We start from the raw sequence: 16,134 nt of genomic DNA on the forward strand, positions 1-16,134 counted from the left end.
GATACGGTAATCGGCACGTACGGTCGGTAGAGGGAGGAGGAGGAGTCGCTGGTGTCCATATAGCGGCCGGTACCCAGTAAACTAGATTAAAGGAAAACAGCGAAGAGAATCTAGTCGCGCGTGTAGCTCGCGCGGCCGTGCTCTCGATCGAGAGAAAAAAGAAGACGGAAGAGAGCCGAGAGGGAAGAGAGGTGGAAAGTTCGAGCGAAGCGTTCGATCGTGGTAACGGATTAGTTATAAAAGTGGCTACAGGGCCGCGGATATATATCTACGGCATCGTGGTTCTAGACCTCTCGTTCCACCGCCTCTCTTCCTCGCTACCCCACACCCTTGTCAACCTAACTGCCTCTTTCTCTCTCTTGTCCTCTTCTCTTCGTTCTTCTGCTACCCCTCCTCCCCCGCGCATTATTCATCTCGGTCGTCCTTTCCTCGTCCCTCCGATACGACGCAAGTTCCATCTTCGTCCCTCGGCTAGCTCCATCTCTGTTTCACGGATAGCCGGTCTCTTTCCCTGGTTCGCCCGTAAGCGGTCCTCGTTGCGAACGCTTCTCAGCGGCGGCCATCTTGCATACCTGAGCCTCCGCATTGCTCGTTCCTCGAGGGCAAAAGGGAGAATATCTCAGCGCGAGACGACGCTGGGATGCGCGAGGATAGAGTCGAAGGTGGGAGGATAACGGCCGCGGGGACAGACGGGGAACGAGGGCGCTATGAGGGGCCCGGCCACCTTCCGCAGGAGAATGGAGGGGCAAGGAAAAGACACGTAGGGCCCAGGATGGGAGGGAACGTGCACGCCGATGGTGGAACTAGCATGTCCCGATTGAAGAGAGAGAGAGAGAGAGAGCTCGACCGACGAACCTCGCATCGGACGAAGAAGGAACAAGGTAAGATGGAGACACTACCGGAACGGACAAAGATGCGACGAACCAAAGAGCCTAGATGAAGGAGGATAGAGGCAGAAGGGCCAAGAGAAGGAGAACCGCGAATGTTTCTCTAGACGAAGAGGGAAAACGCTATCGATGCTTGGTTAGACAAAGATGGTCTAAGTTCCAGAGAGATAAGGATGGAGACCGGTGTCTCGGAAAAGGAGGGTTCGCGAATGCTTTACTAGACGAAGAGGAAAAGCAACACCGATCGCTAGAAGGAAGGAGTTAGAGATGGAGAGAGAGAGAGAGGGGGGGGGGAGAAAATGCGATGTAGATAGGTTGCCTGAGAAAATCGGAGAGAAAAGAAAGAGCATGCGGGCCCAGATGAGGCTTTTCTAAATACGTCTGAGAAAGAAGGTGGATCGAAGAGCAGTGGCAGGAGATGTGAGGGGGAGAGGGACGAAAGAAAGAGAGATAAGCCGAGAGTACAGGAGACCAAGAGGGACAGAAAGTGTCGAGCTTGGAATAAGACGATGGATCAAAGAAGTTTGTACAAAGTCGAAACGGGAGGAAAGATATTGATAAAAGGGTGGCAAAGGAAGTGGAAGCGAGAGAGGAACACCGACAAAGAACGTTGGCGCGTGGAAGAGAGAGGAAACGCGAAAGACGGTGGCCGAAGTGAGAAAGAGAAAGCCGAAGGTTTCTTCGAAGAAAGAGAAAAAGTGATATCGATGGAAGGTGTGCGAGTGCGCGGCAAAGGAGCGGGGATTGTAAACGGTGAGAGAGGAGAAACGGAGAAGGAAAGAGAGGGGAACGAAGGAAGAGCGAGAGAAACGAATGCATACATCGGGCCCGATGGATCGGAGAGGGACGGCGTCAGCAAGCTCGAAGAATGCTTCTCCTGGCAGCGGCGAGGTTCTGGGACCGTCTCGGTTCAGTCGAGTCAGGTCAGTCCTCGGGAAGGTGATATTCTTCGTCGTCGTACGTTCACGGGGCCTTACGTCGTCGCGTTTACGGCCCACGTTACTCCTTCTTTTCGCTCCTTTCGTGTACGTGTGCGCGTGTCTTTCTTTTTTACCCTTTCGTTTCGTTTCTCTTCTTCGTCTTTCGGTTATCTTCCCCCTGTAAGTTTCGCTGGTCGCGCACACTCGCGTCTTTTCGCCTCTAGCTCTCGCGTCTCTCGCTGTTTACCCCTCGATCTTTTTCATCCCGCTCCCCCCGTGAAACCAACGTTTCGCGAACGTGGACGCACGGGAGAAGCACGGTCGCGTGCGCGAGTGCGAAACTCATCGCGACACAAACTACGACTCTGATACGACGACGTTCGAGTTTCCACGAGCAAGTGTTCGCCAACCGCCGGTTGGTCGATCGATGGTCCGATCATAACGTGTAACGTTTGAAGAACGATCTCGTTACGACGTTGCACGTCGCACTGAGGAAAAGCGCACCGTGTCGTGCCGCCGGAACATCATCGTCATCCACGAGTCAGTGGTTATCGTTCACCAACGACGTGTTTGTTTTGTGCCGTTAGTGGTGGATGTGCTGCTGGGAATCAACTTTGGATGTTTGACTGTGCGAAGCAAAGGCTCGATATCGGAAAGTGATTCGATCTCTGATCCCATACGTACGTGGCACGGGAACTTTGAGAAAGTGTCGTGTCGAGAGGAAAAGCCGATACAGAAGAGGGTGAAAAGCGGTGGGAACCGCGGAAAACGGAAAGATCGCGCGTGTCGGTGTATCGAGTGACACGGAGGAACGCGAGGGAGCAGCGACCGCGAACGTGGTTGGAAACCGTGGCGGCGTCGCGCGAAAAATCTTGATCCGACAACGATCCGCCACCGAACCACCTTACCCTGTTTACCGTGCGCGTATCACAGGGTGGATCGTTCAGATTTCGGAGAGGATCGAAAAGTTGGTGGTGGTGGTGGAGGTGGTGGTGGTGGTGGTGGTAGTGGTGGTGGTGATCGGTGGAAGGTGGAAAAGTATCGAAGATCGGAGGCGTGCAGCATCCGCAGACGCGTTTCGCGAGGCGCGGCTCTGCGGGTCAGTGCCCCCTCTGTCGGCTCGAGTCTCTCGTGTTCACTTGACTTTCCGCGGCAACGAGCAAAAAGGAGCGAATAAAAAAGAAAACGCCCACACCTTCGAGGCATCCTTAATCCGATTTCGAGCCGAGCCCGGTTAGAACGTAGCCCGGTTTCGAACGAAGAAGCCGAGAGAAGCTGAGAGACACGAACCTACGAACACGGATGAGCAAACGGATAGAAAGAAGGAAAGAAACGAATACATACAGAGAAAGATCGAAAGCATGGAATCCGTTAGCGATCGAAGCAACTGGTCGGCCGCTCGTTGACTCTCGGATCGTTTGGCCTCGTGGTTCGGTCGTGCCATGTCGAGCGTGCCAGCACCAACTACGTGAAGAAAACGTACAAGAGGGAAGATGAACGTGCGACCGACGATGAGGAAAAAGAACGAGAGGTAGTATCAAAGGAGCAGCGATACTTTTATGTCGTCGAACACGAGAGGAATTTAGGTAAGGAAGGGGGCGCGTTCGAAGGGACAGAAGAGATGATCATTCGAAGTTCGATGGTCCTAGCCCTGGTCCTGGCACTGTTGTCGGTGGACCAAAATGGCGGCCAACCCAACGGCCAGGAGAGACACGCGTCCGATTATTTTTCTCGCAAACTACCTCAAAGGGTGACGAGACTGGTGCCACGACGGTCACCGATGTTACCGCAGGACAGCGCGGCCGCGATGGGCCTGGCGATGCAGAGCAGAGCGGTCGATACCAGGGTTCAACTGGAGGTCAGGGAAGGCGAGCCAAAGGGGACCCTGGTAGGCCTGATACCGGTCAAGCCTGGCTTTACCTACAGGTTCAACGAGCCGCCGCAGGAATTCGTGCTGGATGCCGAAACCGGCAAGATCAGAACGGCCAAAGTCCTCGACAGGGAAGCGTTGAGCAGCGATAGGTTCGACCTGGTCGTGTTGTCCAGCCAGCCGACCTATCCGATCGAAGTGAGGATCCTCGTGCTGGATATCAACGACAACGATCCGGAATTTCCGGAGTCGAGTATAGCCGTGAGTTTCTCGGAATCGGCAGTGGTGGGGACGAAATTGTTGCTGGATGCTGCCACGGATAAGGATACGCTGGAGAACGGCGTGGTCGACGATTATTTCATCGTGAATGGGAACACCGATGGGAAATTTCGTTTGGAAGTGACCGGTAATCCGACCGGTGAAACGTCCTATCTGCATTTGGAAACGACGGGAAAATTGGATCGAGAACAGGTAGAATTTTATTCGTTGAACGTTTGCGCGAGGGACAGAGGCCGACCACCGAGGTTGGGTTATCTTTTGGTAAACGTGACCGTGTTGGACGTGAACGATAATCCGCCGATATTTCAGCAGAGCGACTACGTGGTCGCTTTAAACGAGAGTGCCCCGGTAGGAACCAAAGTGTTGACGGTTCACGCGACGGACAAGGATTCCGAGGACAATTCCAAGTTGACGTATTATTTACCGGATACCGAGAGACAGTTCACGATAGATCCGGAAACAGGCACCATAACGACGGTCGAGCCTTTGGATTGTCCGCAACAGAGTTGCACGATCGCGGCGCGTCTAGGAGACGGTTGTCCAAAGAGCTGCGTCATAACGGTCTTTGCTCGAGATCACGGCTCGCCGAGGCAGGATGGCCGGACCTACGTAACGGTGAATCTATTGGACGCGAACGATCACGATCCTGAAATAAAGTTCAGCTATTTCCCATCTACGCCGGGGTTCGCCACCGTCGACGAGAACGCCGCCAAGGATTCGATCGTGGCCGCAGTCGCGGTTATCGATAACGACGAGGGCCTGAACGGCGAGACCACCGTGGAAATTCGTGCTGGCAACGAATTGGGCCACTTCAGACTGGACAATACACCTAGTTTCGATATAGTTCGCGTGAACGGTCGATTGGACCGCGAGGAAATACCGAAATACAATCTGACCGTGGTGGCGACCGATAAAGGCACGCCGCCGCGATCGGCAACCGCCTACCTCGTGATCCACGTGAACGACGTTAACGACCACGAACCGGTCTTTCAACAGAGCGAATACTCCGCGGTGCTGTCGGAACTTTCGCCTACCGGCAGCTTCGTGGCCAGCATCTCCGCGACGGACGCCGATTCCGGATTGAACGCGAGAATTTATTACGATTTCGACTCGGGCAACGAGCAAGGTTGGTTCGCGATCGATCAGGACACCGGTCTGGTCACCACCGTGGCGACCCTCGACAGGGAGGTGCAAGGAAGCATAGAGTTGCACGTGTCCGCCAGAGACGGTGGTCCTAATCCCAAGTACGCTTCGACTCACCTCAAGGTCACGATTCTCGATGAGAACGACGAGGCGCCTAGATTCTCGCAGAACGTGGTTCGCGTTACGTTGTCGGAGAATACCCCGCCGCAGAGTCTCGTGGCCACGTTGACGGCGGTGGACAACGACCAAGGAACGAACGGTAGCGTCGCGTACAGCTTTCACTCGAGCGTGTCCAGGGACTATCCGAAAACGTTCGCCCTCGACGGACTGACCGGCCAATTGACCACGAAGGTGAACTTGGATCGCGAGACCACCGCCGAATATCAGATTCTGGTAATCGCCAAGGACCAAGGTACTCCGCCGCAATCGTCCACGGCGACGGTGATATTGACTCTAGAGGACGTCAACGACAATTCGCCGGTGTTTTATCCGTGGAGGTACCTGATGCCCATACCGGAGGACGCCCCGCCAGGAACATCGGTGGGCAAAGTGACGGCGACCGATGCCGATGCTCGGGAAAACGCTCAGGTCAGATACTCGCTGGAATCCGGTGGCGAGGGACTTTTTACAGTCGACGAGAGAACCGGTGAGATCACTCTTCAGGGTTCGTTGAGGGCGGCTCACAAGACCCTCTACGAATTGAACATATCGGCCAAAGACACCGGGGACAGAGTGGCTGGCAGAAACGCTCTGGTTGAGATCATTCGCGAGGAAGACTTGGAACACCTGGAGTTCGACACTTACAACGGTTACGAGTTCAGGATAGCCGAGGACAGGGGAGAATGCGGCGCGATGTCGAACGTGTTCGCTCGAGACGTGGGCACCGTACAGATTACGCAATACGACAGCTCCAAGATCTCGTATGCCATCGTGTTCGGCGATCCGAAGGGTAACTTTAAGATAGACGAGAGTACCGGCACGATCAGTACTTCCGGGTGTTTAGATCGGGAGCAGGTGGCTTACTACAGTCTGCAATTATCGGCCAGAGCCGGACTCGCTTACGGGCAAACGTCCGTAAATATCACGGTGCTGGACATTAACGACAACCCGCCGAGGTTTCCCAAGGGCGAGATCGGCGACGAGGTGCTTCTGAAGGAAAACGCGGCGGTAGGACAAGAGGTGTGCCTGGCTCGCGCCAGGGATCGCGATGCCAGCGCCAACGCGAGGATCGTCTATTCGTTGACTCACAATCCCGGAGGACAGTTCAGGGTCGCAGAAAATTCTGGCATTATTTATCTAGACAAGCCGATACGAGCTGCGCCGGGAACGGTACTGCACCTGGAGGTAACCGCCACGGATTCCGGAAATCAGCCGTTATCCGCCCAGCATCAAGTCAGGGTAACCATCGAAGACGTAAACGACCATACGCCGGTGTTCAAGCTGACCAGCTACGAGACGTCGCTACCGGAGTCCACACCGGTGAACGATAGATTTTTCTCCCTGACCGCTATCGACGTCGATCTCGGAGCTAACGGCCGGGTGTTGTACAGCATAACCGACGGAAATACCGAGGATCGGTTCGGAATATTCCCGGACGGCCAGTTATACGTGAAGAACGTTCTTGATCGCGAGGAGCTGGACTATTACGCGCTCGAGGTAACGGCCACCGATCAAGGTAGCCCGTCTAGAAGCTCGGTAGTACCGGTGGTCGTTCACATAATCGACGAAAATGACAACGCGCCGGAATTCACCAATTCGAGCTTCGTCCTCCACCTACGCGAGAACGAGCCACCGGACACGTTCGTCGGGAAATTATTGGCAACCGATCGAGACGTGGGTCGCAACGCCGACCTCGTCTTCTCCCTTCCAGCTAGTCAACAGGACTTCACCGTCGATCCCAGGAACGGTTTCATCAAGTCTCTTCGAGTGTTCGACAGGGAGCTGCTGGTAACCAATACCGGTAGCAGCTACATTACCTTGGAGGCTACCGTCACCGACAACGGAGTCAATCGACTTCGCGATCGAGTCAAGGTCGTCATCTACATCACCGACGTCAACGACAATATCCCTCAGTTTCAGAGGTTACCGTACAAGGTACAGGTAAACGAGGGGGCCGCGATCGGCACGCAACTGTTACGAGTGTATACCACGGATGCCGACGAAGGATTGAACGGGGATGTGTTTTACTCTCTGGAGGATGGAAATCAACACGGCCGGTTTGCCATAGACGAGGCGACCGGACAGATCTCTCTGACGAAGGAGTTGGACCGCGAGACTACGGACGCGTACGTGTTGACTGTAGTGGCGCACGACGCCGGCTTGGAAACTCGTCTGTCCTCGAGCACGACCGTTCACATCGAAGTGCTCGACGAGAACGATAACGTGCCCCTGTTCGTCGACGATAAATCAAGCATCTCCGTTCTCGAAACGACACCGACCAACACGGAACTACTTAGGTTCAAAGCCACGGATAACGATCTGGGACCGAACAGCGAGCTGGCCTTCGCCATATCCGCTGGCAACAGGAGGGACACCTTTTACATCGATCCTCTGACAGGGACGTTGTACTTGAGAAAGCCGCTGGATTATGAGGAGCTGGAAAAGTATACGCTGAACGTGACCTGCAGCGACGGCGGTCATCCGAGGTTGAGCTCCGTTACCACGTTGATCGTCGAGGTTATCGATGCCAACGACAATCCGCCGGTGTTCCCCAACACCGCGATAGCCAGACAAATTAGAGAGGGAATTCTGGTGCACACGCCGATAGTAACCATCACGGCGGAGGATCCCGACTCGAACGAGAACGGAGTGGTCACGTACTCTATCGCCAGTCAAGATCCGGAGGATCAGGTTCGAAGATTCGGTATAAATCCATCCACCGGTGTCATACACACCCTGTTGCCGATCGATCGCGAGGAAGTCGACACCTACAAGTTAGTGGTCGTGGCGACCGATAGCGCTCAACCAGCTAGCGCCAGGCTGTCCGCGGAAAAATTGGTCATCGTCATCGTCGAGGACATCAACGACAACGCGCCGATCTTTGTCAGCATGTCCGCCGTAGTGTTACCGCTCAAAGGAAATTACTATCAGTATCAAAAGGAGATTACGGTTACCCAGCTGGTCGCCAGAGATCTGGACTCCAGCACCAACGGTTTGGTCACCTACGAGTTGCTTAGATCGAGCATCAACTATCCGGACATGTTTCGAATCCATCGAAACACGGGCCACCTGACGATAAGACTGCCGCGATCCCTGAAGAGCAGCTTTGAGCGGGTCTCCAAGTATCAAGTAGGGATCCGCGCTACGGACGAGGCCGTTCAGGCGGAACGAAGATCCACGGAGACCTATTTGACCCTGATAGTGCCCGGGGAAGATGGGGACGATCAACCAATATGGGAGCACCGTGGCCAGATCGAGGGCAGCGTGTATGAGAACGAGCCGATCGGCACAAGCATTTTGAGAGTGAGTGCTCGCAGTCGTAGATCGAATATCGATCTCGAATACTACGTGACGAACGTGACTGCTGGTAGCGGCGGTCCGCAGGTCGACAGATTGTTCGACGTCGACACCAAGACAGGTATATTGTCGACGGCTGCCGCGCTGGACAGGGAAACAGGAATCCAGTGGTACGAGGTGGAGCTGTACGCCATCGGTGTTGGTGGTACCAGGCCCAGTACGACGTCCACCAAAGTAAGTTCACGTCTTTGATTGATCATCCCGGAGATATTAATGATCCGGTGCGTTCTGAAAGTCATTCGCCGCTTTTTGTCGAGCAGATTCGTCTTTCCCCTCGTGCAGCTTTCTTTCTCCCTTTCTCCGGGGTAGAGAACCGCGAGCCCACGATTCTAGCTCGTTCCTTTTTGCGTTTCGTCTTGCTTCACGCGGCGCGCACGTCGACGTGCTAAAAATTCCATCCGGTGCTCGCTCGAAACGATACGTCCTGAGAAAGGGAGCGATAGCGACGACAGTAATGTGCGGTTTAACACGCGCGAAGTTTCCCTCTCGATTTTGGGGGGAGGCGGCAGTCGAAGAGAAAAACCGAAAGAAAGAGATAATCGTGAGAAACACGGGGATGCAATCGACGCGCAGCCAACCGTCCTGCAAGCTTGTTTATCACCGGCGGCTCGTTCATCACCGGTTAAACGCGACTGCATGGATTTATTAATCCACCGTCAGGGCGCGTTACGCGTACAGGCTTCTCGTCTTACGACACGATAGACACGGCGATTCGTCTGCTTGGGAATCGCGTTACGTAAGAGAATGATCTTAACGTAATTAGGGTCAACGATGGAGAGTCGCGGCTAAGAATCTGCAAGACGAGAGTATCGTCGAAAACAATACGTCGTCGAGAATGAGCGAGAAGGGAGGAATGAGGAGGAGGGAGACGACCGTAATAGCGGCTCGAGAGAACAGATCGGATTAATCGCGAGATGGTAGGAGAAATCGATATCGACTATGTACGTACTTACGTTCTTCCCTCGAGCTATTAGCCTTTGCGATCGGGAATTACGCGAAATACGCGAGCGTGGAAAAACGAAACGGCCGTGACTGCGCGGGGCCACTTTCCTTCGAATCGTTTCCGAATTGAGGAATTCACGGTCGTCGAATTTGCAAGAGGCGGCGGCTGGACCGTCCTCTTCCGATAGGACATTTCTCACCGAAAATTAGCCGTAGAATTTCTGGTGGTGGTTAGGCGGTTACGCGACACCGTGTATAATTCCCAACTAAAAGGCAACCAGTGGGCGACAAGGGGAATAGGATAGTTGTTCGTTTTGGAAAAGGGCACGTGTTCCACAGCGCGGGACCATCCCTCGTTCCAGCACTATCGTCGACTATCTTCGCGATATCCATATAGCGTAGGTACGTGTGTGTGCGTGTGTATGCGGTTATATACACGTAGTCACGCACACGTCCATAGCGGGGATGATCCAGCAAAAGCGAAAGGACGAAAAGAGGGACAAAGACGACGAGAACGAGCTAGAAAGACGCGCGACCAAAGAGTGGGAGAGAATAAACGACAAGATGAACCGCGTGCCAGGAAATCAAGTTGGATTCGAGTCGGAGCTGCTGGTGCTGCTGGCTGGCTCGCTGCCGGAGGTTCAGAACTCGAGAAAAACTTGATCTCGGGTGAACGCATACAAACAGCCGGACGTAGGTAAAAGTCGGTCCATCTTTACCCCCGGTGCGACTGCTGCTGGTTGTTGCTGCTGCTTCATTTCTGAAGATTCTCTCTCCCACCCTGATCTCTCCCTATGGCTTGCCTGGCCCTCCTCCCCCTGGAGGAGTGTGCTCCCAGTTTCGGGCCCTGCTTCTTCCTATCTTTCGTTTCTTTCGTCTGTCCCCGTCTTCGTCGTTTCGTTTGACCCTACCTTTATCGCTCGCTGTGGGATCTGTGACTCTCTTCGGGAACCGACTACAGTTCGGACGTTTTTGTTCCAGACCCGACTTTTGTTCTCTCTTCTCTTCGGCTCTGCTCCTTTCTCTTTCTTTTCGCCACTCCTCCTCCTCCTCCTCTCTCTCTCTCTCTCTCTCTTGTTTTCTCTGTTCTCTCCCTTTCTTCCTACGTCTTTGCCCCTCATCTTTCTTTTACCCTTTCCCTTTCTCCGTTCGTTTCTCTGTTGGTTTCTCTGCTGATTTCTCTGCGCGCGGTACCTCGGTGCGCGCAACCTTTGCAACAGGGCCCGGCGGTTCTTTTTCTTCGTTCGGCCATCGACTTCGTATCATCGGTTTTTTGCACCGGGTGCACGGGGATGAAAGCGGAGACATATTCGTAGCCGATGTCGTCTCGGATCGCCTGGCATTTTTGTCAAACCTTACCGCGCCCGGTCAATTAGAACATTCCTCGACCGGGGTAATTCGATTTGCATGTCGGACAAGGCGAGTCCGTAGTAGAGTTTCCAGGGGAAAAATTAACAGGGCCATCGGCCTTTAACTTTCACCCGCTGTCTTCCGTTGATTCGAAAAGTTGGTGGTCGACGATGACGTTCCGATAGTTCGTTCACGATCGCCTCGTTGACGAATTTCATTAGCGCGGTCGCCCTATGTACACACCAGGAACCGAGGCGTTTCAAGGTGAAAGAAAAAAGAGCGAAGCGGGTGGTGGACTCGATCGTTGGTAGGAACGCGCGCCTCAGCGTGAGTATTATTCAATTTCCTTCGTTAGGATCGCGATGTTAACGGACCTAATTACCGATATTAAACTTACCTTTGGTAACTCGTATTCGTAATACAGTGTTATTAACGCGAGTGCCGTGATAATTACGAACGTACCGTATCTGTTTAAGAAACGACTAACGATATGAAAACAATTAACGTTAAGTAATACGGCCAAGTAAATTAGCCTGGGTCGCGAGCCAGCCGTCTCACGATAGTTTCAACCGACGGTGATTCGCGCTATCGATATTATGCTCTCGATTTGAGATTCTTTTTCCGACTTATCATCGATCACGATCTACTTAAACCCCTTAAATCTTCGAAGGAGAGCGTGCCACGGCCGGCTCGTTAATCGAAACTTTCCACTTCCATTCGTCCTACGTGAAATATCGTTTGTATCTAATATTAGAAAGTTGGAACGGATAATAATAGCATCGAGTAATAGCCGGCGTGCCCCGATAGAGTCGTCGAATAAAAAGGGTCGTCTCGGGCAGCGGGGATCGTTGACAATGGGTCGCCATTGAGTCGAAAAGTTGCGATTTCAACGGGAATACGATAATCCCCGGGCGACAAAACGAGGGAAACACGGATAAATAAAGTAAGTAGCACGCCGTTTGATTTAAGAAAGTGGCTTTAACGTGATCTTGATGTATGGGCGCGCGAGCCACGGAACGGCAAACCCACACACGTTCGCGCGCCAATGGGTGGGTCCAGAGAGCTCGTGCGAAATGTAGGCGTAATGTTTCCTTCGTCCTTTTTTCTTTTTCCTTTTATTTCGTTTTCTTCTTCCTCCTTCTCTTGCCACGTTAGATAAATATATCTGGAGTAAAGCGTGAGTTCGCTGGCGCGCGTAGCATACCGGTCGTGTACGGCCGAGTGAACGCGCGCCAACGGGCCCAGAGAATTTAATAATAGTCGATGATAATTATGTCGGTGTCCGATTAATAGCGCTCGTTTAGCCGCGATAAACCGTCAATTAACTACGCCGACGTTTTCGTCCTTTCTGAAATATGGCCGCGTAATAACGTATATAGCGATACCAGCGGTTAAATCGTTATTGCCGTATTAAGGATTTGGAACGGCGAACTGCGAGCCACTTTTTCGACCCTCTGTATTTAATATTTCATCGATGATCGTTCGAATTCCGTTCGACTTCCGCAAACGCGGAACCAGCTCCGGCCGAAACCTCTCTACAAAGTAAATCGCTATCCGTATATCGTACGCGGAACGCGTGACCATTCACAATCGACTATCTCGCCATCTTCGCCAGATAGCGTACCGTTGAAATTAATTCGCACAAAGGTGAGATGAAGGCCGCGATTAGATTCGCCGTCTCTTCTACTGCGAATCGTATGATTAGTTTATCGATACCAACCGGCCGAGTAGTGGAAAGATGTTGCTCGATAAAGATTCGACTATTCTCTGGAGAGGTCGATATGCGAAAAAACAAAAAGGGAGAGAAAATGTGTTTGAAAGAGCTTCCTCGATATTCTTCGTAGCTATCTACGTAACAAAACGGGTACTCGCAAACGAAAGTAGTCTCCCGCAACTTTCCTTCTTTTTTTCATGTAATCTCCATGCAAGTACGTCGTTTATGCATTTCGATGATCCCATTTCTTCTACTTTTCTTTTTCTTTTCTCGCCATTCGACGACAGCGAATCGTTCCAATCATCGTACGACGTGTTATTATCAAATGCACTTATCCAATGCCTGGCGATCGTGATTTCCGTGTCTGTCGTCCCGCTGCTCGATACAGTTTATGCCGCTAAACGCGAAACCGTACTCTCTACTTACGAATTAATTTTCCATTCGTCGTTTCTGCCGTCTGTCGGACGGAGAAATTGTCGTGACACGATACGCTATCCATTTAAGTCGCAGCAGAGAATTTTTAACCCCGCGGAACGATCTACGGGAAAGCTGCTCCAAAGGGGAAAGGTCTACGTTAATACCCTGCTCGCTCATCATCATTATTTTCTCTGTTTTTTCTGCTTTTTTTTTTTGCTCGCCTGGACGTTGCGCCTGTACCGTTGCAGCAACAAAGTCTAGCCGGTAGCCTCGCAAAAAAAAGGTCCGCTACATGAAAACCGCCGATCGAGCGATGCCTCGCTGTGCATTCTGTGGTTAACAACGGTATCCCGCGACCATTTCACGATGTTTCCCCTCCCATTAGGTTTCACAGGGAAATAATCAACCCCGATCCGGTGAGCTTTACGTAACGCGAATTCCCGTAAACTTTGTCACGATCGAAACGAGGATCCAATCCGGTCGTCGATTCGTTTTATTGTTTATATATTTTTCTATAGGTTTGATATATATTCCTTTTTCTTCTTTTTTCTTTTTCTTTTTCCTTTTTGCGACGCGTTAACCGTAAGTTATTGAAATTAAAAGCTTGCGCCATTAAGAGGCGCGGAGCTGCGAAAGGAGCAGAGAAAATGATTTACAAGGGTGCATTTATAAAGTTCGTCGCGTTCATTCGTCGGCCGGTGGATCTTCACGGGGCACGAAATAAAGGAAATCGGGATGGCACCTTTAATGCTACGCTAATCTTCTACTTGCTCATCATCATCATCTTCGTTCTCGCTTCGTTGCTGTTGTCCGTCCCCTCGTAATCACAATCGTCATCCTGTTCATTTTTCAACGTCTTCTTTAGAAGGCGTAGCGCGAAGAAGAATCGGAACGAAACGACGCGGACGGAGAAATCAAATCTGTGGGCGTGAGGAATTGCGAACACGAAAGCTCTAAAATCGTTTCTCTGTAGCGAGTCTCGCTCACCTTCGCTCGCAAAATTCATCCCCGTGCGTTTCTCTCTTCTCTCTACTAGGCTCCGTATCGTACGTATTCTCGTTGCGAAAAGATTCCTCGGACGAAACGTGGCGCGGAAACCACGGACGAACGGATGCCCGTCGTTGATCGAATCACAGGAACGAAAATCCGTGGCCGCGAGATAAGGAAATTAGCCGCGGAAAAAGTAAGAACGAAGGGAAAGAGGAGAGGCGGCAACGGGGTAGGAGAAACGAGACAATTTAAAGGCGGGCGGTGGCCGGTGTACGGAGGAGGAGAAAGGAAGGTAAAGAGAAAGAGAAAAGGAATGGCAGCGTTACTTAACGAGGGAGATTTAAGCTTCGTTCCGCCCGCGCGCGCATTCCTACCACGCCGAACGATATTTCAAAAGATATGATACTGGATGAACTTGCACATTTGAACGAAAGTCGGCGTATCGATCTCGGTCGTACGCGCAGAGAGCGAGAGAAAGAATTACCTAAAGTTGCCGAGGATGGGCTGTAGATCGATTAAAAAAAAAAAAAAAAAGGAGAGAAGAAAAAAGAGAAGAAGAAGAAGAAGAAGAAAAAGAAGAGAGGAAGCGAAGCGTGACGGGGAGGTCGTACAGGATTTTATCTTTCCTCGCTATCGATATAGACGTTAAAGATTCGAACGTGGCTCTTTTAGCGTCGATATATTTTCTCTAGATATACGCGTCGGTAAGATTCTGCGGCGAAGATGCAACAATATTCCTGTGCGCGTCGCAGTGAGCAGACCAAACGCACAACAGAACCCCCATTGAAATATTATTCTTGTTAGTCTTCTGAAAATGTCACCGTAGAATACGCGCAGCAGGAACCTATGCCGGTCTCGAGATTCGTCTATTGAAATCACCGGTCGCACAAAAAGGACGAAATTCCAGAACCGCATACCGTTTATCCCATGGATGATCGTCCCGTGCCCCGTGGGGATATCTTCTCGATCTCTGCGTTCCGTTCTGTCTTTCTCTGCCTCTCCGTCATCTTCGATTCTCTCTCTCTTCCACCAGCATAGTCGAATCCTTTAAAGGACTTATACACTTCTGCTGCCACTCGTTCACCGTCCGCCGTTTGTCGTTCGCCTTCCCAATGCAGGGCCACTGGGCGCGCGCATTGTTGTTCCTCCTAATCTTTACCTGCTTTCCCAATGTTCTGGACATTTGACACGAGCACTCGAAAACCAGGTATTCTCGCCATATAATTTCACTGGTATCCTTTGCATGAAATCTACCTTCTCCTACCTCCATCCCATTCACTCTCCTCTCTTTTTATCTCTTTCTCTCTCTCTCTCTCTTTCTCTCTCTCTCTCTCTCTCTGTCTTTCTTCACGCTTTATGGATTTTGATCACCGATCTCGGATTTATCTATCTTAGGGCTTAATGAGCCTCTTTTGTCCCTTCGTTTACTTCGCCTCCTATCGATGTCCATGGCTTGGCTCGACGTTTCCTCTAATTCTTACCTTCTTTTCTTGTTTTTCTTTTGTTGTTCGTTTTCTTTTTTACCTCCATACGGACGTATCTCGTTCGTTACACTCGAGTTACACGGTTGTTAAGTTGGTAAACGTTGGACGCTGGACCGGCGAAAACAGACTTTAACGACGATTCTAGGCGAGTATTTGCAAATAAGCGTGGAAAGACGAGCCGATGCGGAGAGAATCGATCAATTTGTGGATACGCGTTACAAATTAATACTCGTTACTATGATCGACGTTTTTACGAGGCGGCAGCATCTTTTTATCCGACGTATTTACGTGTGTAACTGCTTCAATTTAAAGCGATCGACGAAAAGCGACGGCAAGAAAACGGCAAAAAGTCAGATCCACGGAAGATTATGGGCATTATTCAATTATGACATCATTAAGGGCTTGTTGCGCTTTCGAGACGTTTCACCGTCTGCCCTCTTCTGTTCTTTCATCACTCGTAAACGCGTCCAGAAATAACGCGTTCCACGATATGTCCGTCCCATTGGCCTCTCCGCTTGCATCGAAAACGCCGCTCGAAATTCGACGGAAATTTTTAAACGATACTCAACGCGAAATTTATACCGGAACGTAACGTAAAGTAGAAGCGTAAGTGGCAAATGAA

General features: G+C 51.6%; 1 protein-coding gene across 1 annotated transcript in view; it reads left to right on the forward strand.

The window, feature by feature from the left end:
- Nucleotides 1-1,597: 1,597 nt before the first annotated feature.
- Nucleotides 1,598-16,134, forward strand: part of LOC117236758 (cadherin-related tumor suppressor) — a 66,638-nt gene continuing 52,101 nt past the window's right edge. Inside the window, exon 1 of the mRNA XM_033499976.1 lies at nt 1,598-8,789. Within this exon, the coding sequence (XP_033355867.1) occupies nt 3,429-8,789 (5,361 nt within the window). The 5' untranslated portion in view covers nt 1,598-3,428. The remainder of the gene's footprint in view (nt 8,790-16,134) is intronic.

This window comes from Bombus vosnesenskii, unplaced genomic scaffold (assembly GCF_011952255.1).
Source record: "Bombus vosnesenskii isolate JDL3184/JDL3185 unplaced genomic scaffold, Bvos_JDL3184-5_v1.1 scf7180000013264, whole genome shotgun sequence".
Classification (NCBI taxonomy): Eukaryota; Metazoa; Arthropoda; class Insecta; order Hymenoptera; family Apidae; genus Bombus; species Bombus vosnesenskii.